Below are 27,639 nucleotides of genomic sequence, written 5' to 3'. Positions count from 1 at the left end.
TCATGGGCAAAGTCATCAGTGCGCACTGATGCTCTGTGATGTGTTGAATGTTACTGCACACTCTTTCAAACCATGAAGCCATTTAGTATGTGCATACATCACATCTTGGATTTCCGCCAGATGAATTTTTATCTGGCTGACAACAGTGAAACATTCAATACGACACCCTTACCTACGTTTACTTTGCTTAGTTCAGTCAAATATCAGTAATGCATATGTATTGTTAATATTTGTTTAATATTTAAAAATAGTACAATAATTTTTCTTGTAGGGGAGAAAATGTCACTGTTCACATAAAATATGTACATAATGTGCTTTAAGATTCACTTACATACCATTTTTTTCAACACACACACGTACAGTATAAACCAGTTTTGCTGAAAGTTTTACTTACGTGAGATGAGTAATTGTGTCTGTCAGGTAGTCAAATTTTCTTATTTGTCTCTAAGTTTAAGCAAGTAAGAAAAGTATGGTTAGGGTTAGCGGAGGGCTAGATACAGTTTACTGAACAGGGAAGGTTTAGTCATTGGTTAGTAAACAGATAATGAAACAAAAAGTGTTAGAGGAATAGTCCTTCCTTTTGCAAGATATGCTTATTCGCTTTTTTGCCAAGAGTTAGATGAAAAGACTGACGCCACTCTCATGTCTACGCATTAACAATGGACCTAGATGCAGGATGTGTTTAGCTTCGCTAAGCGTAAAGACTGAAAGCAGGTGGAGTCAATTGGCCCTGTCCAAAGCTCAAAAATATGCCTAGCAGGACCTCTGAAGATTAGTAACAGATTGAATCTCACTTGTTTAATCTACAAAAAAATAAATAAATAAATATATGGAAATGGCTAAAAATTGATGTAGAAACATGAGAGGAGTATCAATTTTCTCATCTCTTAGCAAATGATCAAATAAGTGTGTGTCCCAAAATATTTCTATTTCTTTAAAATTCAAAACTTCTCAGAGTCGTAAAAGTCGAGACATAAGTCAGGTTTATAGGGAAGTTTAACAGAGTTAAAGCTAAAAATTTTCCACCTGTCCACCTGCTGATGTCAAACTAAAAACTTTTCCCACAGCAGTCTTTTGAGTTGTCATGGTAGGAAGAGCAAGGGTGTAACTGATATGATTCAATTATGGCTCTGTTCCATTAAGGTGTGCTTTTGAGCCAGAACCCATAATACCAGGATACTGGTACTGGCATGCATAGACGTAGAACAGCTATTATTTCTTTTATTAGTTCCACCTATGTTTGCTAAGTCATAATATCCACTTTTGCCCCGTCACCTTCATGTAATTCTTTTAGATATTAAAAATGCAAAAAGATTTTCATTGTCCCGTGTGACAAAATAGTTTTTATTACATTGCATTGGTACTACAGCCATTTTTCGAAATTAATATACTGGTAGAGTAATTAACTATTAATATAATTAATCTATCAAGACTCAGCTAATCTTGGAGATATACTTAACTGATTAACCATTTTCAATCTGTTGTTTTATTTTTTGTTAAATCAAGTTATTCAAAAATACAAAATTACTCTGACACAGAGACCCCTCTGTTATTAATTATGTGAACACTCTTTATCCAAATAAAACTTAATTAATTTTCTTCATTCAAAGAGGGCTTGCATATATCAGAACAGGGAAAAGGTGTGGCAGCTGTGCTGTGGTTGTAATCAAACAAAGTTAGAACACCTCCAGTTTTATTACCGGCACATCCTCTGTTCTGTCCAAAAAGGATGCTGTCTAAACAACTGTGATAATACAGTTTCCAAGGACAGAAACACATGGGTTAAATTGTAATCAGGAAACATGTCTGTGCTACTAATCACATTGAAAAGCACCTTGGAGTTATTGAGGAAGTGTAGTTACTTCTGGAGTTTTAACCATTGTGTCATACAATATTTTAAAATTAGGAAGCTCTACAGTGTAAATGCAGTGTAGTACTTTACGTCTGCACTTGACTTTGTGGCATTTTCTCTTGACTGAACATAAATAGTCTGTTAGCCAGTGCCACATCCTTCCTCCACTCTTCTGTTGCTCTGCCAGTCTTTTGTCTTTTTAGCTGACACGGTGTGACCCAATATATTTCATTTGACACTCTCCTATTGTTACAAAGAGCTGCTTCTGCACAAAGTTTGCTAACATGTGGTCATGTGGCCTGTTGAAGCTCCTGTGCTCACTTACTTCCAAATGAAGCATGCTCTTTTGGCCTCTTAGGTTTCTGAATTGTCATTGCCAATGCCTCTGTTCTGGAAGATTAGAGTCTAACTTATTTAAAGGATTTTTTGGAGGAGAGATAATTTGCATTGGTTAAAGACTCTTAAGGGCTCAGATCTAATAGCTGCCTGCCCTTGAAGGCACAAGCGCAGTGTTTAGACTGGTAATGTTGAGAGACAGGGGAGTTGGACGTAGAGGTAGAGGATTGTGTGTGTTTGGGGATATTTTACCTCATTCTCTCTCAATGTGCTGCATGCCATTGTATGTGTGTGACAGCTAGACCATGTGTGGCTGTCTGTGTGTGCCAGTTTTGGAGAGTATGACACAGAACCAAAGCAAACGCCTGTTTTTGTGACACTCCTGTGAGGTCTCTTTGATTCTCCCCAGTGCCCACTAAGAGACTTTAGACACTTTCTGTCTGATTGCCTTAACATGGCGTTGTCCTGGGATGCCAAGGCTTTTGAGGAGAGGGAGGGGGGCAGGAGGCAGAGCCCACAGTGCAAACCAAAGTCAGAAAGAAAGTAAACCAGGGAGAGTAATGAGGATGCGCAGTAGCTGGGAAATACGTGGTAGTACATGGTAATCTATGGAGGTGTGAAACACCGCCACTATGATGCGTTTTGCTCATTTCTTGTTGTACGCTTTAGGGAATTATTAATATAATTATTAGTATTTTGTACTGATAAATGTCGTACATTTGGTGCTCTTTATGTACCACAAATATGCTATTTTAGAACAGTGGACTTGTGATGGCCCACTGTAACATGGATGGGGCCCATGTCATATTATAAATGCACATACAGTATGTCCATTTACTGAATTTTTTTTTTTTTTTCAAATTATGTGAAATGTCCATTAAGAAATAAATCCTTTCAGTTTTTTAGGTCTTCTCCTTGTTTCCCCTCACGAAAACAATCTTCATTATACTGGCTAAGTGATGCGGCTTTGACAGGACGGTAATCTTATCTTTTCCTTTTGACATTTTCCAACCTCTTGAGGCATAATTTCATTGCTCATGTCAGGCCAGTCTTACTTGTGGAGATGTCGTGGGGCTGTAATTATTAGCATTCCTGCTATGTAATGTTGACTTTCACTAGCAGCACTATTAAAGGGCTCTTCTGGGTAAATTCAAGGCTGAGCAGATCAAAAAGAGAGGTCAAGACAGGGGTCAGGCCATCGCAGCAGCCCCTAACAAATCCACACACTGGAAAACAGCAACATTTAAGCATGTTTGTGAAAGTTACCTACGCCTTCTTAAACTTTAGAGGCACTCCTTCACACTTAGAAGATGTGTCTCTATCTCTTTACTCAACTCTTCATACCTATCAATTTACAGTGTATTGACATTTCTTGACATCTCTCATTATGTATCATTATACAGTGTTGATGTATAGGAGTTGATGGCAAGTAAGGATGTAATCTGGAGATATTTGTTTCTGTATTTTCACCCTACAGGACACAAAATCACAAAATCTTTCTGTTTCTCTTTGTCTCTACCTTACTGTATTTGTCAAAGAACTTGTCTCAGCCTGTGATCCAGCCAGCCAATTGACAAGGCATTTGTCAGTGCCAGAAATGTACAGAGAACATAAAGGAAAATGGGTGGATGTTCTGAAACGTTATTTTCATCGGTACATTAAATAAACACAGTTACACATAAATCATTCTGGAGGGATGTACAATAAACAAAAATAGATCTTAAAGACAGTTTTAGCTGAAGTGAACAATCACTCCAGTGGACCAGTGACCAATCAGAAAATAAAGTAGCCTACTTCATACAATACACCTAAGAGTAACACAAACACAATTCTGTGTACCAATAAAGGTGAAGCTTCAGTTAATGTCTCTTGCCTAAATCCACTGTACGTCTCTGTATCTGTCTCTCCTCCAGGCAATTTCAGATTTGGAAGCCCAGTTGTCAAGTCTACGTGAGGAATTCCAGGGGGCCCACACCCAGCATAAGCAACAGCTGGCAGAGCTGGCATTGCTCCGGGAGGAGGAAAAGCAAAGGGCGTTCCTGGACAAGGAGGCATCCCTGGATCGGCTCCGCTTTGACATGGAACGCAGTCTCAGCGACCTTGAGAGAAGCCACCAGAAGGAGAAGGACGCTGCTCAGGAAAAGGTGGGTAAAGAGTAGTGGGGGAAAGATGACATATGTTAAGTTTCCAATCTAATGCTGTCTGTATAAATTGCATTATTTCACTCTATGGCCTGTGGGGATGAGTACCTGTTTAAAATAAGGTTACACGAATAGTGACGCCTTCATTGATTCTCTAGCAGAAACTAATATAAAAGAGACAGAGAACATCCGTGCTTCAAATATAGCCAGTGCAACTGAATTAGGGAGGAAAAGACAGGCCAAGTTAGAGAGGCTGTATTAACCCCTGTTTACAGGAGAAGCTGTTGGCAGAGGTCCTTCTACCAGAAAAATGGGGTCAAAAAAAAGGGCATGACGCAGCTATCTTAGTCAAGTTAGGTTTTTAGAAACTTTTCTTGCACAGCTTGTTTTAGCAATCTTGTTTCCACAATCAAGATTTTTAAAAATATTTTGTATGTATTGCTTACCTCCTCTCCCACTGTTATTCTTTCTACCCCTGTTTATGTCTCCTTCTCACATAGACATTTGCCAGAGAACTTGTGAACAATGTTAACTGCATCCAGCTATTGTTTTTTGTTTTGTTTTTTTTTGTTCATCAGTGTTTACAGTGAAAACACATTGTGTTTGTGTGTCTGTGTGTGTGGGACTGGGACTTGTTATGTGATGCTTTTATACAGAGCCTTTAACAATTCACCTCTCATTTACCCATTCACACACACTCCCACACCGACTGGCAGCAAGCTACAATGCAAAGCACTGGCCTGACCATCAGGAGCAATTGGAGTTTAGTGTCTCACTAAAGGACACTTAGACATGTGGACAGGAGGAGCCGAGGATCAAACCGCCACCTGCAATCAGTGGACAACCCGCTCTCCATGCTGAACCACAGCCGTCCCCAGGGGAGCAGGGCTTGTCTGGGTTTGCAACTGTAGCAAAGGTTTGCCGCTATGTCATGTCAGTACAGATTAGGACATCTTAATGTTTTCAAATGCACAAAGAGACCCACACTGCCTCAGTCTTATTGAGATACTCTGACCTAAACACCAAATAAAACCCAGAATATTACTATTATAGCATTTTTCTTCATCCTAGATCCTTAAACAGAAAGTTGAATAAGGTAATGTAGACTACATGTACTTTTGTAGAAATTCAAAGTCTTGTGGTTGACCCTCTTACCATCATGGGATATACTGTTTTGAAATGTACACTACTTAGGGATTGGATTTAAGGGTCAGACATAGAGGAGAACCCACAGCATTTCAGTAAAGCCATTATCCAGCTTTGCTTTTTGCTATCTTGGTGAACCAGGAAGAACTTCAGTTAGAACTTCTGAGGTCCCCTCTCTCTTTCTTTCTCTCTTTCTGTGTCATATTTGCTCCACTCGCCACTATGGAAACTGGACCCACAGCTGGGAGATCACCCATAATCTTGTGCTGGTCTAGCAGGAAGCTGACCTAAGGTGGTGTTGATCAGAACCTAATCCCTCTGCAGGGCCCATCAAAGAGAGCATTTTTCATTAGACACCATCCCGCGCCAGCTGCGCAGCATTAGCCCCGGAATGCAGGGACCTCCAAAGCACCCAGGCGGCCATTTTGGCTCCATATGGTACACAGAACCAGGGGTACTGACGGGAGAGAGATCCAAGGAAAATAGTGTGCTTTTTACAGGGTAATCCTCGTTTGAAGAAATCACGCTATTTCCTATGTGTCCTTTTTTGGATGTGAAGACTGTTTTGCTGCTAAAAGTTATTTTATCTTTTTGGCACACTTTAGTTCCTCTCTCTTCCCTCTTTTTTGTACGTAGTAGAAAAAAAATGACCCACAGTTGTTGGGGAATCTGGAGTGGATTCAAAGCAGTGAGGCTGAATGTTGAACTCAGACTGATAACACTATCAGAAATGTGCTAGTTTGACTTTTTCATGAAAGAGATTAATGATTTCTCCTTCCTTTTTTGTCAGCTAAAAGTGCATGCTTCTAGAAAAAAAAAAACTCACCAAAGGTTGAACGTCTTCCTTTTCCCTTTTTTTTCCACTTTCAAATCTGTCTCTAAGTTTGACTTCAGAGTGGGCAGGGAAAAGTTTCACTACTTCATTGCGCTGAGTTTTTTTTTTTTTTTTTTGTCCCCCCCCTTTACATGGGATTGAAGTCAGCCTGGCCTCAGATCCATATTGACTCGTTCGCCCTGTTTTGTAAGCTGAAAATTTCTCATTCTTTTGATGCAGACAGAAATGCTGTCCTCTGCAGTCCACCATGCTCTTGGAAGCCGAGCCTGGGCTGGCCAGCTTTTTTTTTTTTTTTTTTGAACACATCTCCTAGATCCTGATAAAAAAAAAAAGGCCAGAGAAATCCATTAAATCCATGAATGGATTCTCATCAAAGACGCATGCGTTTAAGGGAGAGACAGAGAGGGAGAGAGAGGGATACAGGGGGATGGGGGGATGTTTTGGGAGTAGACAGTCGGAGCTGTTGGAATGAAATAATGAGAAACAGAATATCAGAGGAGATAAGATCAGACGTCAAGATAGTTACATACATTTGAGCTTCACCAAAAAAAGGATGAGAGAAGGAAAAATGATGGAGGTAGACTGAGGAGACGGTGGGGTTGGGTGGGGGGTGTTAGTCTTTGTAAGTTTGTGCTTGTGCACGTGCGTGCCTGCCCGTGTTCATTGGTAAGAATGCACACAACCCCAGACCTCCCAATCTCTGTGCTTCACTGAGGGGCCTGTGAAGCTGCCTCTGTGCCTGATAAGACGCCTCATCTCTGGGCTACAGTTAGCACGAATCCTGCCTCTCAGCCACACCACCTCCTTATCTAACTTTCTTATTCTCATCCATACCCCCAGCGTCCATCTGTCTTTCCACACGTCCTCCCCTCTTCGTTCAAGTTGTGGCAAAGCCCAGAACATTAGGGCTTTCTATAAAGAGTTGGCCTTACCAGAAATCAGGGCTAGGCTTTGAAGAAGTGTGGGAACAGTGTTTCTTAACACACACACATATGCAAACACATTTGGGTGAACACGCACACTCCTCTGTATGCTCACTAGCATATTAAACACAGGTCATATTTGCAATCACTGCTTAATATGCACTACTTATATGAGCTTAAAGTTTGGTTAGTGGAGAAAAGGCCTTTGTGTTGAACCTTTTCACCTCACAAAGCTGTATCTTACTCACTCCCTGCTTGTCAATACTAGAGATCTGAGATCATTTGTGACAAAAGATCAGGAGGTCTGAATAACGTCGGGAACCTTGAACTCATATTTACTCTTCGTCTGGAGAGCACAGCTCTTTGAACTGCCGAGGAGATTAGATGTGCAAATTTTGTCTGATATGTTTGTGTGGACCTGGGTGTTTGTGTATGAGTGTGTGTGACTGTACGAGAGAGAGCGCATACTTATACTTGGTATGTTTGCATGTTGCACATGTACCGCGTCCACTATGTATTTTTAAGTACCCTCATTCTTATGGCTTTAATTGCTGGTGTAAAAGTCACCATGCTTGTGTATAAAAAGTGCATATTCACAAAAAGCACGCAATGACAGAGGACGGGGTGAAGCCCACACTTTCTGAGGATTCCTGAGGCCAGTAGTAAAAAAAAAACGTGTTTGTGTGTGTGTGTGTGTGTGTGTGCGTGTGTGTGTGTGTGTGTGTGTGTGTGTGTGTGTGTGTGCGTGTGCGTGCGCGTGCGCGCCTACTTTCACTTCAGATCAAAGGGACAGGGCATTTCATCGAACACCAACCAAGTGTGACACAACCACCTGGAGGCAAACATCAGCCAATGAGCAATCAGCTTTTTGGCATGCAGTAGCCAATCACTGCTCCCTGTGTCACAGCACCAGTGTCCCCCTAGCCATGCCCCATGTGGCTCCCTAGACATGAAAGCCACGACAGTGCTCACGCTTAATGCTAAGCATTAAAAAGCGGAAGTTTGAAGGCCTCTGTCTTGCAGTCTGTCACTTTTCTCCACAGGTATTTATTTTTGCTTCAAGGAGGTAGTGTATGAACTTCCGAAAACTTGAGAGATTTTCCTCTAAAAGTGAGGTTGGCTCAGACAGTGTATGAGATTTTGTCCCCTAGCTGGAGATGGAGCTTTCTTTTGTGTGTCTCCACTCGTTACAACATGACGCTGCAGCTGTAAAGGGCTGTCAGGTGACAATGTCTGTCAAAGGTACTGTAGGTGCTTCTGTTATTTGGTATCACTACCTGCAAATTGCTTCTTTAAGAATAGAATTTAACAACAAAATCTAATGGACTTGGTTGGTGTATTTTTATGACCTTGAATTGACTAGTTCCTTGCCAATACATCAGATCAAATGTGTGTTTGGGCAAAATTACCTGTCTTGGGGATTATTTGGTGGGCATTGCTGGCCTTCTGTAGATCTAATATCTTGAATCCAGATGTTCCCTTTGCATCTTGATTCAGTCGAGATGGTTTGCAGTTCATTCATGGAGTCATAATATGTCTTAAGTGATCATTTTTGAACAGATTTTGTCTCCCTATTCACATTTGATTTCGTCTGTGAGAAATAAGAAATAAGTTTGTTTTCTTTTTAAGCGACCATTACAGGTTTCTTGAAAATAAAAAACTTGTTTGTGCTCAGCAATACAGCTGGAGAAGAAGATTGCTGCTGCTATGTGGAAACTCAGCTCTGGTACAGACTTCAAAATCTCATTTAAGTTGTTTGGCACAAGAAAATCATCTGTATATAAATTTTGTTTGTTGTGCTATGCACAGAGCTGACTAGACAGTCTTTTTATGTGGCTGGTCATGCCTCTACCATCACACTATTTTCCATGTGTGGACACATGTGTCTCTGGCCATGCTTAAATGTGGTTTGACTGATTGGATCTCAATATGTCTTCAGTGTATTCTTGTTGCCTTCACATCCATATTTAGGACTTTGCACTTGTGAACAGACCACCCAGGCGTTTTTAGTGCACAACATGCACAGCTGATTTTCTAAAGTTTCACAGAAGTTACAACTCAAACACAGTACCAACCTTGGTTGCTTCGTGCTTCTTCCTTCTTTAGAAGTTTATGTGGAGCTCTTTACCTGTATACAATTGTTTATCAGTTTTCATTGAGACAAGCAGAATATCCACAAGGTATGATAAGATTAATAAAACTGTTATGAAAATGAAGAAAAGAACAGTTTTTTTGTCCTCCTAAAGCTACAGAGAAATCTCAATATAAGAATATTAGAATGTGGAAAGTTAAACTAGGGAGATCTGGCAGTTAATCTAGTACGTCAGTTAACATTTTTATTAAATAATTAACATCCATATCAATCCATTCATACCAGCTTTGATCACGACCCTCTGAGACATGTACTTTCAGACTCAGCGAGCATACCGTTCTCTCTCTCAGCCAGAAGATGGTGGTACGAGGTTGTTGTCATTGTTGTTGTCATAGCCACGTCTAGCTCTTCTCCCTTGCCCCCTGTCACTGTTGACTTATTTGGTTGGTCCTCTGCCATTTGGAGATACACCAAATCACATTATTCAGTCGGTCATGGATTAGACGAGGAGGAGAGAAACACAGGCTGAGGGATGATCAAAGAGGGCTCACATTCACCTCACACTGACAGACTAACTGGGAGACAAAGAGATGGGGGAGGCAAAGCGAGGAATCTGATTTAACGGGAGAAAGAGGTAAAGTTTAGGATATTTGGTGCAAGGCATTCAGATTATTGGATCTATGTATGTGTCTGAATATGGATTTATCTGCTGTTAGTGTATGTTTATATCACAGCCGCTACACAAACGCACATTAAAGCATTTTAATGTGCTAGAGATAGTGTTCTTGTGTTTGTGTATGAATATATGTTGTGTGTTTGTGTGCCTGCGCACATGCCCAAACCTATGTGAGCTCCTCGTTTCCTCAGCGCACCATTGGGCCCGGTGGCGGGGAGAGAGAGAGAGTGAGTGAGTCACCCAGCACATGAAAGAGTCAAAGTAAAGGATCTGTCGTCCCAAAAAAACATCACACAGCTCCCTTGCTCACTTTTTGAAGTCATCCAAGAGGAGGGAGGGAAGCGACACACTTTCTCAATCGCATTAAAACATGGCGTCAGGCAGCTCCCATCTTGTTGCACGGTATAGATTACACTTTGGTTTTAAGTGGAGTTTTACGTGGGACACTGTGATATTGGGCTCTGTTTTTCAACTCGAAATCATCCAACATCTGAACATCAGGCAGACTTATTGATCAAAGGAAGGATGGACACATAAATAGACAGGAAGTGAGGTTTACCTAGGCAGAAAACTAGAAAGATAGATAGATTTTCAAAGGTCAATAATCAATTGGAAAAAAGTAAAATTGTTGCCGCCATAGTCAAAATAAGTTAAGACCTTTGCCTATAAAATAGTACATAACAATAGTATCGTGTACAATAGTACACAAATCTGTGCATGACTGAGATACTATTTCTGCTGTTTTAAGGTCTGTCCACTTATGTTAAAGCAATCTGAGATTGTACAAGCCACTCCATCCATTAATCATTAAAAGCCTCAAACAAACTTTTTTTTCCAGACCTTATGATGTGGGTTAAATGTTAAGCCCACTCACACTGATGGTAATGGATGTAATTGGTTTTCTGATACCAAGAACTGGCTGGTTGAGTGTGTAATCACTGAACATTTGGTATGTTGTGTGTGTGTGTGTGTGTGTGTGTGTGTCTGTGTGTTTGATGTATGTTTATCTGTGTATGCCTGTCTGTGTGTGTGTGTGTGTGTGTGTGTGTGTGTGCCCATGATGCATTATTTCTGTACTGTGTGTGATGCAGCACTGACAGTGAGCAGCAGGGATGAAGAGAATCACTACTGACAGGCAGTGATGGCAAACTGTGAAATGGAAATAAAGCCTCTTGTTATTACAGCACCAACTCTATCTCTCGCACACACAGATACACAGGCGAGCGCAGCAAGACAGCAATGATTACAGACAAACGAGCAAATAACATCTCCCAGCTCTCCCTCGCTGGCAGATTGAACTCAAATTGTTATGAGAGACATGCATCGTGAACAGAGAATCATTTTGAATGCTTACAAATACTGCTGCCACTAAAACTGAAGGCTTTGGTGGCGCAATGGGGAAAAGCTTCTCTTTGAAATCTTTTATTATTGTTTGTGAGAAATGAACCCCACAAATCAGCTCCCTAGAGTGCCACATACGCTATGTTGTTGTGTGTAGGGTGAAACTACCAAACGCTATTGAATAATGTGCTGTGTGTTTCATTGTCACCTTAAAAACGACCCTGCCCTTTACCTGATCACCTGTCAATTGACCTTCACATCATGTCCTTTCTACGTGTGAAGTGGCATCATCCTTACATCAGCAAGTACTGAGTGTAGTTCTATGTATTCTGTCAGAGTTCAGCGTCAGGACGATGCTGAAAACCATAATTGCTCTTTAGCAATGTGAGATGATTGGAAACATATCAGAGGAAAATGCCAAATAGAGGCAATATCCTGTCCTGGACTGTCGGCTTCACTGAACAGATTCTGAATATACACCGACTTTGTGTTGGTAGCATTACACTACTGAGAAATGTTTACTTTGGTTACTTCCTCCTTTAGCAGCAATACAATGGTCCTTTCCAAACAATGGAAGCAATTTCACTTCCAAGCAACTATAGATGTGGACTCTGGATGTGTGTTTGGCCTTCATGTATCCTGTTTGTTCATTATCTGCGTTTGAATAAGTGTGACTTGTGTGCGTATCTTAAAGTGTGTGTGTGTGTATATGTTTGTGTGTGTGTGAGAGTGTGTGAGAGAGAGAGAGAGAAAGTTATCACCCTGCTTTCTGCCGCTCCTGTCAGTCCACACGTGTGTGTGTGTGTCTGTGTGTGTCTGTGTGTGTCTGTGTGTTTGGCCTGGTTCCCATTGCAGATTATTAATTAAGTTCTGGTAAGTGGTGCATGCCTTGCCTTCAGATCCACTTCCACTCTCTTTAGCACACACTCTTGCACACACAAATACCTGTACACATGCACAAACACACACACACACACACACACACACATACACACTTCAAAGCAGCCGCACTCCACACCGCTAGGATTAAGAGGCGATTGAAGAGCCTGATACAGCCTCAAAGTGCCTTCAGCACGAAAATGCCTTTGGCGGGGCACAGGTAGTCTCTTTGAAAGTGCTTACACACACATACTCGCACAGACACACACATATGGCTGGGCTTTTAATTTAGTTCTGATTTTCCCTTTGTATTTGTCACAGTCCAGTTTGGCTATTTTTCCTGGCATGTACTATCCATATCTTCATCTGTTTCCAGCCATTTTTAATGTGTCTTTAGATGGTTGAACTGTAAAATATATGATGTTGTATAATGCTTCCTGCTAAATTCCCCTGAGTGGCTGTCGATAAAAGGAATAGGCTAGTAGCAAGCTCTTTATGTTTTTATGAAACATCTGAGCATGTTCGCATGTCAGTCTGGCCATATGTTTCCATGAATACACTCGTGAACTCACAGTCATATACAGTGGAGTCACACACACCTCATTACCCCGCAGTCATTTGATGATGAAATGATGCTGATATTTCACTTTCATTTTCATTACAGAGCCACATCCCTTTTATGTTGAAATACGGATGACATCAAATCAAAGAAGTGTGGTGCCTCTGATAGACATGTTTTTTGGTGTTCATGGTGGTTTTTCTAATAAAATTAGCCTGCTGACACATTATCAGTAAATAGGAGGTAGAGATACAGTATGGCTAAAAATACCGAACCATAACTATCCCAGTGTCACTTCAGCTAAGTTGTAGCTAAGATGGAGCAGTCCTGCAGCAGTAAAGGGAGACAACAAATGTGTCAGCAAAGAAAAAACAACGTAGGACTCCATTTGTGCCCCTCTCCCACACACAGTTCTTTCTCTTGCCTTTTCTACACCCTTCTTTGTCTCACACTCTCTCATCAGCAGCTCTAGGGCCCCTAGGGACGAGCGGACCGCCACTCAAAGAGTCCTGGCGCAGGAAGACAGGCCCGTATCCTTGGTGATGGCTCTGTGTTTCCGTGGTGACAGGTGTGTCCGCTCAGAGCGGATGGCAGTGTTTGTCAGGAAGTGTTTGGATGGGGTGCAGAGTCCAAATGAAGCTCAGGTGTTGATGGCTGCGAGGGGTGGATTCAATGAAGCAGTGTTTGCTAGTGGGTTGTCCGTCTGTCAGCGGCTGTCAGAACAAGAGATTCAAGTGTGTGCGTGAGTGCGTGCATGTGTGTGTCTCATGGGTCTGTGTATGTGTGTGTTTTTATGTATCAGATTTAATGCATTTTAAAATAAATTTCCAAAAAAATTTCTGCATGGCTGGTGTTTTTGTACTCGTTTTTTGTATTTCCTACTTGAACATTTTTCAAGAATTAAGATGGTGTGTTATACTTTATTGCTTAACACATCAGAGTTTTTAGAATTTCTTACAGAGATAAGATGAGAATTTCCTCTGTGGTGAAATTAATTGGGTTATCAACAAAGACTAGGCACACAGTGATGCAAAATAGAAGAGCACTGTGCGGTTCTATACAGGAAATACAGGTAATTGGTAGTTTGATTACTGTAACACCAAGCAGATTTATGTATGATAATAAAGGTGGATTTCTGCATTATGTGAGCGTTCAAAATAATGGAAGAATCTAAACAATATGCACATACTGATATACTGTATACTTTCAGATTTGAGTTTATAACTTAAATTGACCCACATCCCCTGAAAAAACTTTACTGCCTTTCAACTAATGACCTACTGTATATCCCCCATTAATTTGAGCCGTAGTCTTTCTACAGTACTTGTATAGACCTTGTCACTATGCGCACAGGCAGTCATTGACATCCCCATCGAATTCCAGCACTTCACACCTAATTATCTCACTCCACTCATTGAAACTCCGGCTTCACAACACAGCAAGTTGAAAAGAGACAGATCTTGTATTAGACACTTGCAGTCTTTGCTTCCAGCTGGCAAGCCTCCAATAGAGAAACAACGGAAAACAAAGAGACGAGCGGCGCTCAATAAACTCCTAACAGCAATCTCCATTCACTCCTATTCTGTCTCCACCGTGTTGTCTCTCCCAGCTTCTCCCGATCACCTCTCTTTTTTTTCTCCCGATAGCTAATTGGCAGCAAAGTTTTAATTCTCCCGCTGCCCCCCCTTCTTGTTGAGTGATGAATTGTTGGCAGGGGATCAAAGAGGAGTGGTGCCCACTGTGCACCGTGCACGTCACTACCTGCTGGCACACATGAGCATTGGGACTGGCACTGTGCCAAGGGGCCGCAGGCCTGCGCCACAGGGATACACTGCCAAGAGGCAGAGGTCAACATGAGTGTGTGTAAGCATGGATTGGTTGGGAGGGTGGTGTGTCTCTGTGCACTTCCTAACAGAAGATTCAATTTCACAACTCTATCTTTTTGTGTCTCTATCCGTCTGTCTGCATATCTCTTTCTCACACTCTCTTCTCCCTTCTTGTTGCAGACCCACAGCAGGCTGAAGCAGATTGAGAAGGAGTACAGTCAGAAGCTCACCAGGTCTGCCCAGGTAATCAGTTTTCTCTTCTACCTTTTTTTCCACTCTTTCATTTTATATTCTTCTTTTTCCATCAAACAGTTTGAAAATATGGACAAATGTACTGATGGAAGAAGTGAGCCCCCGCCACACACACACACACACACACACAAACTCACACTCTTGAACACCTAGCAAGCCACCCTGCCCTTTGCCTTTAAGCAGATATGCACAAACACACAAGGGCACAAGGAGGTACGCACACACACATCCCATATCTGGCATGAGGTTTATGCAAAGTTCAGACAAATAGATCCACACATAAAACACAGAAGCTTGTATTACAGTAAGAACATCAAAAGCTATATTGCCTGGCTTTTTTCTTTACTTTTCTTATTCTCTCTGTCCACGGATGAATTGAGGAGAGGTTTTTAGGCTTCATATTAAAGGATAGTCCCTCTCTGTATTTGCCCTAAAAGCTGTACTAATCAAATTTTTTATATTAACAATGAATCAAATACTTACGTGTACTGTGAGAGATCGCCCGTAGTTAGCTAGAAAGAGGGTAAATATTAGACTTACATTCATAAGGTGGCCAGAAACACAACTCCAAGTTACTGCTAACATTGCTCAGTGTCTCCTGAATGTGTTAATAGGCAATTGTCTGCCAACATTAAGTTAATATATAAATGCTGTGTTTACAGCTTGTTCAGATGCCCCCAAGTGGCCAAAAATCAAGAGAAACCTAATTATATTTCTCACACTTGCACTGTTGCATTTGTCCCCTGTACTGTGTTCTCCTTCATTCTCTCTTGCTTGCCACTTATACTTCGTCTTGTCATAGCATCGCCTGGCCACACTTCAGAGACCTTTTTAATCAAGGGCCATATGTTTAACATTACTGCTTGTCTCCTCAGACTGAGCCCATTTAAAAGAAAGAGAATGCTTCTCTCCAGCCAGGGGTAGAACTTCATAGGACACACACTCTGTCATTCAGCAAAGTGTCCCAGAAAGTTCAGGCAGCTTTTACCTCGCTAGTTTAAAAGATCCAAAACACCCTAAGTAGTGTTTACATTATAAAAGAAAAGAGTTGTCTTCTTGATTATGTAGCAGGCTAAAATATCACAATCATTTGGCCATAATTGCACCTCGTTACCCAAAGAGGAGATTCAAAGGAGGGGTTTTGTTGTTTTTCTTTCTTTCTTCTCCACTTTAAATCCCCCCTTTTTATGTCGGCTGGCAAAGGCACAGAGTTGAAAGTGGGGTTGACAAGCAGATGTTGTGAGAAAACGGTAGCTTATTAGGTTACACAATACTCGACTTCAAAAGAAGCTGGATGCTGTGCAAAAGTTCAGCCATGTTTGCCCGCTTTGGCAGTGTGGTACGCCACCACGTACACAGCAACAAGTGATTAATCCTCCTCATCCTGTTTTAGGGACACAAAGCTGGCTCAGGTTCAACAAACAACACTCTCTCTGACATTGAAGAAACGTCTCTGTGTGCAGATTTCAGCACCTTTGTTGGAGTGTGTTGTTAGACATAGGGTTATGCTGAAGGTGTGGGTTTTCGTGCAAACATATTAATTTGTGTGATTAATGCAGGCTATTTGTCGTTGGTTTGGGCAGCTTTGTTTTAAAAGGTAAAGGTGGAACCGAGGGGTTTTTGTTGCCTACCCCTTGGGGCAGCTCAGTCAAATGTAAACAAGAGGCCTTTGAACCTCAAAGGCTAACCCCAGTTGTTAACCCCCCAGTGTCTGACAGGGGGCATCGCTCTTGAGCTCAACTGCATGGCTAATAGCCCAATTAAAAACATACCACGCCATACATTATCCGGAGTGGACTGGAGACGCACCGCGTCAGGGTATATGTTTACATGCATGCACACACACATCCCTCTCTCTTGCACATTACCTCTTTGCTTTTGTCTCTCTTTCACTGCCTCTGATTCTCTCTCACACACACACACACGCTAAGGCTCTCCTAATTAGTGTCTCTCCAATCCAATCCTGTGTGTTAAGCGTCTAGCTGAGAGTGGTCCTCCTGGGTGACCTGTGAACTGAACAGGGCTGCTCTCTTCCCCCCTTTAATGATCAGGCTACAGTGGGTGGTAGCTGTGGTACTAGTGGGAGATCATTACTTTATCCCCGACCGTCCACCGTGGGAGTAGGTAGGAGGTGGAGGGAATTTACCATGGGAGGTACAGTACATGAGGAGTACCATGTTCTGGAGAAAAAGGTTGAAGTTCACTCGATATGCAAGTATACCTAATTTATTTCAGCACAATACTGGTTCAGTTCCACAAACAGTGTTCACGGGTGACCTCTTAGGTGTGTATTAATCAAATAGGATCTGTTACAGTATTTATTCCTTTTGCTACATTCTCACTCCTTAAAAACTACTTGAAAAGAGTAATGTATCTCCTTCACTGTTTACACTTTAGGTTATTATCTGTATTGATCAGTGTTAAAGCTGCTATAATCAATACTTTTATATTAACAGTGGATGAAAGGACCACATGTAATATGAAAGGCGGTCAAATGTAGTGTTGAACCCACAGAGAATCATTACCTGACTCTACAACCCTCCTCAGCTTTACAGGGCGTTTTACTGTTAATCAGCACTTTGTTTTGGTTTTACGGCTCGCAACTTTACTGCTTTGGTTCAGCCTCAGTGCTGTCATCAGTGTAGTTTCCAGACATATCAAACAGCTGTTCTAAGAAAAAATGTTTCTGTAATTTACTATTTTGGTTTCAGCTCACTATTAAAATGACAGAGGTGCGGGCAGCAAATCAGAGGTCTTGAACCATTCAGCATCAACCACCAACACTTGCAAGTGTTTTTATTTTTTTTTCATGTAACATTGCAGAGCATCCCCTTCTCAATGGTGGCCATCTTTTTGTGGCCTTAGTTATTCACCTTTCTGTTTACAAACAGATGAATAAACACCAGACCTGCTCCCTTCTCTCTTTATTTTTTTTATTTTTTTTTTTACCTCAGGTTCATAGAGAGGTAAGCCTGCCTTTAGCCCTAAACAGAGATGCTAGCAGGCTGGGAAAATAGACAAGTCTCACCAGACCAATTACAGACTTAAAAAGGCCTGGCTAGCTATCAGACAGAGAAAAAGGTGTTGTGGTGTGTATATATAGAAGGATAACAAGACAGACAGCTGAGTTGAGTAGTTTAGAGTGCCGCCACCACCCTAGGGCTCAAGACCAGCAGATGCAGGGAATCCATATTGCAAAATAATTATTATGCCCAGAAATTATGTTCCCATAATAATGTGCCATTTGTTGCTTTCATGTGGCTTTCCCACTGACAAAGAAAGCCTAATCTCCCTCTCACATCTCTCTCCCTCCCTCTCTCTGTCTCTCCCTCCCTCTCGCTCTCTCTCTCGCTCTCTCTCTCTCTCTCTCTCTCTCTCTCTCTCTCTCTCTCTGTGGTCGACCCGCACCACTCTAACTCCCATACTCCCACACAATGTGCAGATTCCAGCAGGGCCTCCAGAGTTTGAACACGGTAAACAATTATCTGTCTAGCCCAAAGCTAGCAGCAGCAAAGCCCCCCCCCCCTTTCATTTTCCTCCCCTCTCCCTTCCTCTCCCTCTCTCTTTTACTGTCTCATCTTTCCTCTGCCTTTCCCTGACAGTGGCTTAAATAGAATGTTAATTTTGACTGGAGGATTTCAAAGCTGAGGCAGCTCCTTTTCATCTTGGTGTGCACCGCAAGTTCACCAACACAAAGTCACACTGCTCTTCAAAAAGGAAGTTGTTTTTTTCCTTCCTATCTTTTTTTACCTTCCTCTTCTCTTTCCCTCTCTCTACTCTCTCTGTCTTCTGTCTCGCCTCAAAAAAGACACAAGACATGAGACTCTGGGAAAAGCAGTGTTTTAAGGAAGTTGCCACTGCCATCCAAATCGATGACAAATATGAGATGTACTTGCCATCTGATACAAGTCATTTTGTGAGACTAGTGAAATGAAGCAAATCAGCATTGTTTAGTGAATGTTTTTTGTTTTTTTATTTTTTTTGTTTTTACTTTGTGTTTTGTTTCTCCTTTGGCATTGGGTTTTCCCTCCACTTTGATTGTTTTACTGCATCACTTGTCTCAGACATTTGTATAGAAAAAGTATATATAGCTTAGAAGTTATCTATGCACTACAAAAAATGTTCCCAAGAGCAGATAGGCTACTTGTTAGTATGCCAACTCATCTTTTTATTTACTCAGTGAACAGTGGGCGTAACACTGTGTGGTCAGTTGTCCATCAGCCACTTGTGCTGATTCTCTGTCAGTCCCTCACACACAACAATAAATTAGAATTAAGAATTGAAATCAAACATTCATTTTCTTCTCACCCGTAGCTAATTGCAGAGCTACAGACGTCTGTATGTGACTCAAAGGAGGAGGCTGTTTATCTGCAGCAGGCAATGGAGAGGCAGTTGGAGGAGGCCAACGCTCGATGGGATGAGGAGAGGAGGACAATGACGCACCATGCCGATCAGGCCAATAAGGTCAGTGTTGGACACTTAAAAGATCAGTCATCAGCACTGATAATGTGAGAAACTAAATTTCTATGCTGCATTCTTTCCATTTGATATGGACTAATTAAGTATATAAGGTGTTGCAAAATGCTGCTCCTCTACACATGATATAGAGCCTTTTACTAAACTTATTAGGTTTGGAGTCCAAAGCAACATTACTGCATTATCAGTGTTTGCTGCAGCACATTATAGCAGAGTTGAATTTGTTGGAAAAGCACAAAAGTAGAGGCAAATGGCTCATTCTGTGAATAAAAAATTTTTTTTTTCTTTCTTTCCCATATTGGATAAAATGGAAAAAAGTGTATGACCCAATTTGGTCTGTATCGAGTTGAAGTTGCTTCAAGGGGCTGCCTCAGCTTTGAAATCTTCCGGAGGGGCTGCAAACTACATCCTTAAATAAAGCCTTGTCTGGATTTGACTTTTATAGAGTAGACACGGGTCACTTTTCTTTGTTAAAGCATGGTCACAGGTTGTATCCATGTGCGCTGTCATTTTAATGGCTAGTTGCAAACTCCATAGTTACTTTAAGTGTCTATTGTGCTCTGTGTCTATCTGAACCTTATAAATCTGTCTGCTGCACCTTACTTCTTAAGTCAGAGCCTCTGTATGTCATTACTGTCATTCTCTTTTACAGATAAAATTTACACTCAGTCTCCTTTCTTATCTTTAACTTTATCTTTTACTTATGTTTATTTCTTTGAACATGTCCTAATTAAACATCATCTGTAGCCCAATATTAGTTAATGAAATTTAGAGATTAGACATGAAAAATGTCTCTTGTGATGAAAAAATGTCCAGTTGGACCTGTGCCACTTCTTAATAATTGAGACACTAGATTAGTAAAAGTGGTCATTCATCTCCCTGTTTTTCATTCTCCTTCATGCAGATTTGTCTTTAGGAATCACAGGAGCTTTTAATCTGCCTTCTGCCCTAGCAACCACACTGGGACACAGTGGCGGTTGAGTGGGCGTGGCTCACTAAATAAAGAGTTGTTGTGTCTGGGATCAGGACATGTTTCCAAACTCAACCTTGCCTGTTTGTGGTTGCAGCTGCCTCATATAGTAAGGAGGCAGGTCTGTGAGCCTCTCTTTAGATCATCTCTCCCTCCAGGCCCTGGAAGCCCAAGCCCCCCTCACTCAGACCTGCGTTTTCTTCTAGTGCGGGCAGTTTGCTCTTAAAATGTCTATCCCGAGCCCCATCCCACACCTAGAATGTCTGAAATATCATGTCGTCTGTTGTTATCAATACATGATTGAATGTAAAGTCTGATGGTGGCTCTGCGGTCCAACCTACTATGTAAAGGTCCTTCACAAAATCCTTTTTCTGACCCAGGCAGAGTATATAGTGAACTCCAGATCTTTTCATAATCCCTGTCTCACTTTTTCAGAAACTGACACATTCACTCTGGCACTGTGTTCAGATTACGCTCAACAAAGCTTCGCAAAGTCACTTTCAGTGGGACCACACACATGCAGAAAGCACTACAGAAGATCAACTGTTGATTTTTCCAATGCTAAAGTGACAGAATGGTCAACAAAAATCAATTGATATTCAGTCCAGAGCAATTTATTTCATTCATTTTTTTAGTCCTGTTTCAATGAAGAGAGTAGTTACGTATTCACAGTCAGTGCTTGCTATCTAAACAGAGGACAAAAAGTTACATACACTTGAATACACATTACACAATAATTCATCCCCTGTTTACTAACATTTCCATGAAATGTTTGTCACTATGTTATCATGCGCCATGGGTTCTTGATTTTCACTTTAAGGGAGACTATGTGACACTGTTGTTGGCCAGCTACACTTACTCATATCGTGGCTTTGTTGCTTGTAATCCAACTGTACCATGACACAACACGCACACGCTGTCTCCCCTATCGTAGGCTGTGTTACAAGACACAACCCCTGGCATGTGTGTTGGGAGCAGACAAAAGCTTTCTGTTTCCATTATCTGTGTCCTCATTATTATGATCCCCACTGTATTAACCACCCGCTAATGAGACTCCAATTAATGGTTGAATTGCTTATTAAAGGCCAGACATGAGGGGAAGAAGAGAATCAGTGAATCAGAAGAAGGTAAGATTGGTCAAACAACAAATAAAGAGACAGGAAACAAAGATATAAAGTAGAGTTGGTGTAAACTTGAAAGAAAAGGGAGAGGAAAAGGGTGAGATGGTAAACACTGAAAGTGAAGAAAGGATGGAGGAAGTGTGAGGATTGAGACAGCAAACAGAAGGACAAGGGAAGAAAGGGGGAGAGAGAAAAAAGAAAGAAAGAAATGGCGTAGAGCTGTCAGTGGGCCATCAGAGGGAGTGTGTCGCCTGCTGACATTGTTTCCATGCTGCTCACTTCAAAGGGCTCGGATTATGAAGAGAGCGAGGGGCTTCAGACAATGGGAGGGGAAGAAAATAACATCAAAGTTAGCCGCGCATTTGAATTGAGATAATCCCAAAACAGTTGTTCTGAATGCATGCTGCACCAGATCAGATGTCCCTTTTTTCTTTGCCAGCCCTGTTCTGCCATTTCTAGCCTGAATTTAGCTCCCTCTGTGGCTCTACTGTACTTGTGACTTCTTAAATGTGGGTGTTAACTGCAGAGACCTTCGTATCTCGTAAACCCCTTTTTTTAGAACAACGGTAGTACAGTTAAGTATGCTCATTATCTGGGGTTATTTTGTATAAGTGATGTTTAGGCGGTGGACTTTTTTTGGGTGGTGTGTTTGGGAGCAGGTTATGTATGTTTGTGTGTGTGTGTGTGTGTGTGTGTGTGTGTGTACATATAGGCATGACCCCTTGAGTGTGTGCCTGCTTGGTGTGTGTTGTCACAGACAGGGACACTGGCTTTGCATTGGTGCTGCTCTGCTCAGTTTGACTAGCAATTGACAAAATATCAAAGTGAAGTGTACAGACTGGTTACCGCAAAAGCCCGTTCCAGATTAATGAGCAGACAGACTAGTTTGGCACCAAGCAGCCCTTTTGTTTTTACCTACTGACATGACCTTAAAGCTCCATTAGGGATTTTTTTTAATATTATCACTTTGACAGATTACAGCATGTAATATGAACTAGCACTGCTGAACCCAACTCTGCCACTTTTAGCCACTTTTAGCTCATTGTTTTGGTACATTGGATAATAAATAAAAAAAAGCGTAGGTTTTGTAAATTCCTCCTTCCAGTGTTTCACCTTACTTCCTGCCTTTTGTTTCCTATGAATTATCTCTCATTTGGAGTTATGGTCACAGCAGTTTGTGGGTCACGGTTTCTGTTCCAGTTATTTTTAGTTTACCAATTATCTCTTAACAGTAGGCAAGGTAGGAGTGGGCAGGTTTAATGCATTGGAAGCGGGTCGGTGTCAAAGGACTGTGGAAGGTGAATGCAAGATGAAAGTGTCGTATTTGCTTTCATCTGTCTAGTCTATTCTTATCAGGTAAGGGGAAATGGGAACCAATATAGAGGAAGCCAGTGTAGCTTATTGGAACATAGCTAGCATTTGGGCTAGAAGAGTATTCACTTCCTGATGTCATCTATTTCCCTACATGTGGTATCTTTGTGAAGTGTCTCCATTTGTGGACGGATTTCTTTCGTTGATGAGGAACAGGGGTTTGAGGTGAATGTGAAGTTTAATAGTGAGGTTATTGAAATTACTTGAGGGCGTGATGTGCGTCTGTGTGGCCATGTGCACAGGCAGTGTGTTTGTCTCTGCGTGCATGTGAGTGTGCAAAACAGTATGAATGAGTGTGCGTGTGCACTTGCCTGACATGTGCAGCTGCCAAATCTGACAGACCACAAGCCCACATTAGCTTGCCAAGAGAAAGGTACAAAGGCACACACACACACACTCACACACGCGCGCTGTCTCTTCTCTCTTACACCCTCTCTCTCCAATTCTGTATCTTCGAACTCTTTCTGTCTCAAACTCCGTCTGTCTCCACACACGTACACGAGCACACATGCTCTCCTCACCCTGCCAAAAGGGAGAGGTGGCTGGTGAATAAACAATGGCTCTCCGCCCATAGTGTCACCCGCCTGGGCTTTGATCAGCACCGCTGTTCCTGCTCCCCACAGCAGTGCTTCCTGTCTTTCTGCCCGCCGAATGTGCACGCTCACTCACACAACTTTAACATATTGTTCATGTCTCATTCTTATACATGGGCCTACATACACTATCTCTCTCTCTCCTATTTTCTCCTCACTAAGTATTTATCTGTATCTTTCTGTCCCTCAAACTTGCACACAAACATAGCTTTGAGTTAGTGCCCTTGTTTCTACATCTTTCAGTGGTGTTACTTTCTCTGACATACACCCACATACAGTGCATTCACAAAGTATTCACACAACTTCACTTTTTTCATATTTTGTAATGTTGCAGCCTTTTGCTAAAATCATTTAAATTCTTTTTTTCTCTCATCAATCTACACTCAATACCCCATTATGACAAAGCAAAAACAGAATTTTAGAACTTTTCGCAAAAATTGTATTAAAAAGGAAAAACTGAAATATCACACTGACTTATGTATTCAGACCCTTAACTCTACTTAATTGAAGCACCTTTGGCAGCTATTACAGCCTCGGGTCTTCCTGGGTTTGACACTACAAGCTTTGCATAGGTGGATTTGGGGATTTTCTGCCATTTTTCTCTGCAGATCCTCTTAAGCTCTGTCAGGTTGGATGGAGACCGTCGGTGGACAACCATTTTCAGGTCTCTCCAGAGATGTTCGATGGGGTTCAATCAGGGCTCTGGCTGGCCCACTCAAGGACATTCAGAGAGTTGTCCCTAAGCCTCTCCTGTGTTGGTTTGGCTGTGTGCTTAGGGTCATTGTCCTGGTGGAAGGTGAACCTTCGGCCCAGTCTGTGGTCCTGAGCACTCTGGAACAGGTTTTCATTAAGGTTATCTCATGTACTTTGCTCCATTCAGCTTTCCCTCACCCCTGACTAGTCTCCCTGTCCCTGCCGCTATAAAACACCCCCACACCATGATGCTGCCACCACCACATTTCACAGTTGGGTTGGTATTAGGCAGGTGATGAGCAGTGCCTGGTTTCCTCTAGACTGGACGCTTAGAATTGGGGCCAATCAGTTCAGTCTTGGTTTCATCAGACCAGTGAATCTTGTTTCTCACAGTCAGAGTCCTTAAGGTGCTTTTCATCAGGCTTTCATGTGTCTTTCACTGAGGAGAGGCTTCCGTCTGGTCACTCTGCCATGAAGCCCGGATCAGTGGAGTGTAGCCTTCCCCAGATCTGTGCCTCGACACAATCCTGTCTCTGAGCTCTGCAGGCAGTTCCTTCGACCTCATGGCTTGATTTCTTCTCTGATATGCATTGTCAGCTGTGAGACCTTATATAGACAGGTTTGTGCCTTTCCAAATCATGTAAAGTCAATTGAATTTACGGCAGGTGAACTCCAGTCAAGGTGTTGAAAAGAGAAAAGGGATGCACCTGAGCTAAATTTCAAGTGTCATAGCAAAGGAAATTAATACTTATGTCAATATGATATTTTAGTTTTTCCTTTTTAATAAATTTGCAAAAAATGTCTAAAATTCTATTTTCACTTTGTCACAATGGATAGATTGATGAGGGAATTTTTTTTTTTTTCTAACTTTAGCACAAGGCTTCAACATAACAAAATTTGAAAAAGAGAAGGGGTCTGAATACTTTATGAATGCAAAGTATACCATGTGTTTTCACACACACATGCACACAAACACAGACAGAGGTACACACTTCTGATCTATGTCCATCCTGCTAGTGCTAGTAAAACAGAAGGTCCTGTTGTGGTGCCCTCTGGGTGAAGTGACAGTAGACAAATTTTATAATGCAACAGTGACCATTGTCTCACTACGTTTGAGGATGAGAGTGAGGTGCTCTGCTCTTTGTACACCAGACAATGTGGGGTGTACATTTCTTTGTCAAATTTAGATGGTGCCTTGCTTTTCTGCATGCATGCCAGTAACAAGGGACAAATTTCCTGTGCGCACGGCCACACAAACATGCACACATTCATCGGGGCTAGCTGTAGCAGCTGCAGTTTGTCTGTAGTTCTGTAGTTATATATGCATTAGTTTCTGAGGGGGTTGAAAGGATGACTTTGCCTGTGGGAAGGAATGGCAGCAGAGGATCAAGATCAGGTGTGCTGGATACCCTCTGTTGCAGAGGCAAAGAGCTTCAATCGTTGTGTATGTGTCTTCTCTGTTTGTGTGTCTGTCCATGTCCTTCAACACATGTCCATGTTCTTCCTGTCAACCTTGAACTACTCATTTGTTTACTGAAGGTTGTTAAGTCATCTCTGTTTGTGTCAATTTCATCTTATTATGTACGTGACTGCTACTTTCACAATTTTCGTTTTTATTTAAAGCTGTGTATTAGGAAATGTTTCCAATATTAACATTGAATTAAATTGCTTCTTGGGATATGGAAGGGTATTACTGCTAACCTCACTGATACTCAACACCTCCGTCTGTGGCTCTGTGCAGACAGTTTTATACTTTGAGTCAAATCCTATGTTTACTTGTGCAATAAACCAAAACAGCACCGTTGCATATAAAGTTATGGGCAACAGCTCCCAGCTCACCTGTGCTGATTGTACTGCATGCTAACTATCTAGAGTGAAAAAGGGGAGAGACAAAGCAAAAACAGTGACAGGTGAAGACATCGAACATTAGCAAGTCAAAGAGATTTACATACAGTATTTAACTCATGCGTTGACTGACTGAATAATGGACTTTCATAAGTGATGAGAGGTTTCCAGTGGCATGCCGATGTTGCTCTGTTTTTGCTGAACTTGTAAGTGGACAGTTATTTACAAACATATAAGCCTTAAGAAGTTGATAAGTTCATATTGTATTAGGGCTTATTGTTCTGAGTTAGAGTCTTAAGTTGCTTAAGGCAGCATTCAAACCTTTCTTTAACATGCTGTTCCCACCCAAACGGTCCAAAATGCCTTGAACGCACTGAACAACTGACTGATAGACTTTTGCAATTGTGTGCTCTCTCTGTAGCGTGACTACTTAGATTTTCAGTCTAGTGTAATTCACAAAGCCAGTATGTTTGCTCAGTTATGGCAAAAATTATAACTATTTTGTAGAATCCTGGGTAAAGTCCTGCCCCTTCTGTGGCCATTGTGCTCTTAAATCTTAAAAGGATTGAGGAGACTGTATTGCTGTCAGTAAGGCTGCACGCCAACCACAAGTTCAGGCCTGTTTTGTCTGTTATATTAGCAATGGTGTCAGCTAGAAATGTGTAATTTTGGATCTATATAAATATATGTGAAGGCATGCATCCCTCTCTCCCCCTGTCACTCTTTGATTCTCTTTATGTATCTGTATAAGCAACCATATGCCTTCATGTCCACGTAAATTTTTGAGTGCGCGTGCATCTCTGCATGTGTCGGCTGATTGATGACTTTTCCGGGTGTGGGCAGATTCCCGGCAGCGTTTGATCCACATATCAGAGGAGGTGGAAGTAGGAGAGAGATAACATTCCAGGATGCTGCGAGGGAACGTGGGAAGTAGAACAGCTCATAGAGGACATACTCCATTCGAGGACAACAAACGGAAATTGCTCATTAAACGTTAGGCCTAATACAAAGTACAAAGAAACCATAAAGGCCTAATGTCTTGTGCTATCCCTGTTTGACGAATCCCATGTATCGTTAAAACTGTGTGATCACTAGGGCACAGAAATACTAAAATACACAATTTCACAGAAACACAACCCTGATATTCAGTTGCCTTATCAAGTTGTGAAGGTGTAACCTTCCTATAGTTTAATACTAGGATTAATGAGAGCATTGATACTTAACCATTTAGTCTATGTAAGGTATTGAAAACCAAAGAAATTAGTGTAAACGGCACTGAGTTTTAGAGTTGGGTAGCAATTTTCAACATGTTCAGAACTACAAGTCAATTCTCACAATCACACAGTGATAAGTTCTGATGTTAATATCTACAACATTACTTAACACCATAAGCACTATTTGATTTGTTTTTATGTAAATTACGCTCAATGCAGTGCTCAACAGGATGGAAGACTGACTTCAGCTAAGTTGGTAAAATAATCTCTGGCTAAATGTCTATAGACACATAGTGTTGTCTGCTCATATCTGCAGCAACTTGTGTGAATGTTTTTCTGAATATTCAGTCCTGAATGAAAACCGTGATCTATGTTTTATAACACTTTGTCAGGAGTTTTTAGGCTACAATTGTATTCGCAACTTTTGCTAAACTTACCAATTAAATGTTATATTATGTGATAAACAGAATATATGTATGTAAGCCCACACACAAACAC

General features: G+C 41.5%; 1 protein-coding gene across 6 annotated transcripts in view; it reads left to right on the top strand.

The window, feature by feature from the left end:
* cep112 (centrosomal protein 112) overlaps positions 1 to 27,639 on the top strand; it is a 98,949-nt gene that overhangs the window by 56,909 nt on the left and 14,401 nt on the right. For 4 of the 6 annotated variants that reach the window (XM_040123609.1, XM_040123607.1, XM_040123606.1 and 1 more), the window contains 3 exons: positions 4,102 to 4,332; positions 14,787 to 14,849; positions 19,173 to 19,322. In XM_040123609.1, the coding sequence (XP_039979543.1) occupies positions 4,102 to 4,332; positions 14,787 to 14,849; positions 19,173 to 19,322 (444 nt within the window). Of the gene's footprint in view, positions 1 to 4,101; positions 4,333 to 4,829; positions 5,321 to 13,243; positions 13,476 to 14,786; positions 14,850 to 19,172; positions 19,323 to 27,639 lie in introns of those variants that run through there. The other 2 variants (XM_040123612.1, XM_040123610.1) reach the window with 2 other exon arrangements.

Source organism: Xiphias gladius, chromosome 3 (genome assembly GCF_016859285.1).
Source record: "Xiphias gladius isolate SHS-SW01 ecotype Sanya breed wild chromosome 3, ASM1685928v1, whole genome shotgun sequence".
Classification (NCBI taxonomy): domain Eukaryota; kingdom Metazoa; phylum Chordata; class Actinopteri; order Istiophoriformes; family Xiphiidae; genus Xiphias; species Xiphias gladius.
This window is presented reverse-complemented; position numbering and strand designations above follow the sequence as displayed.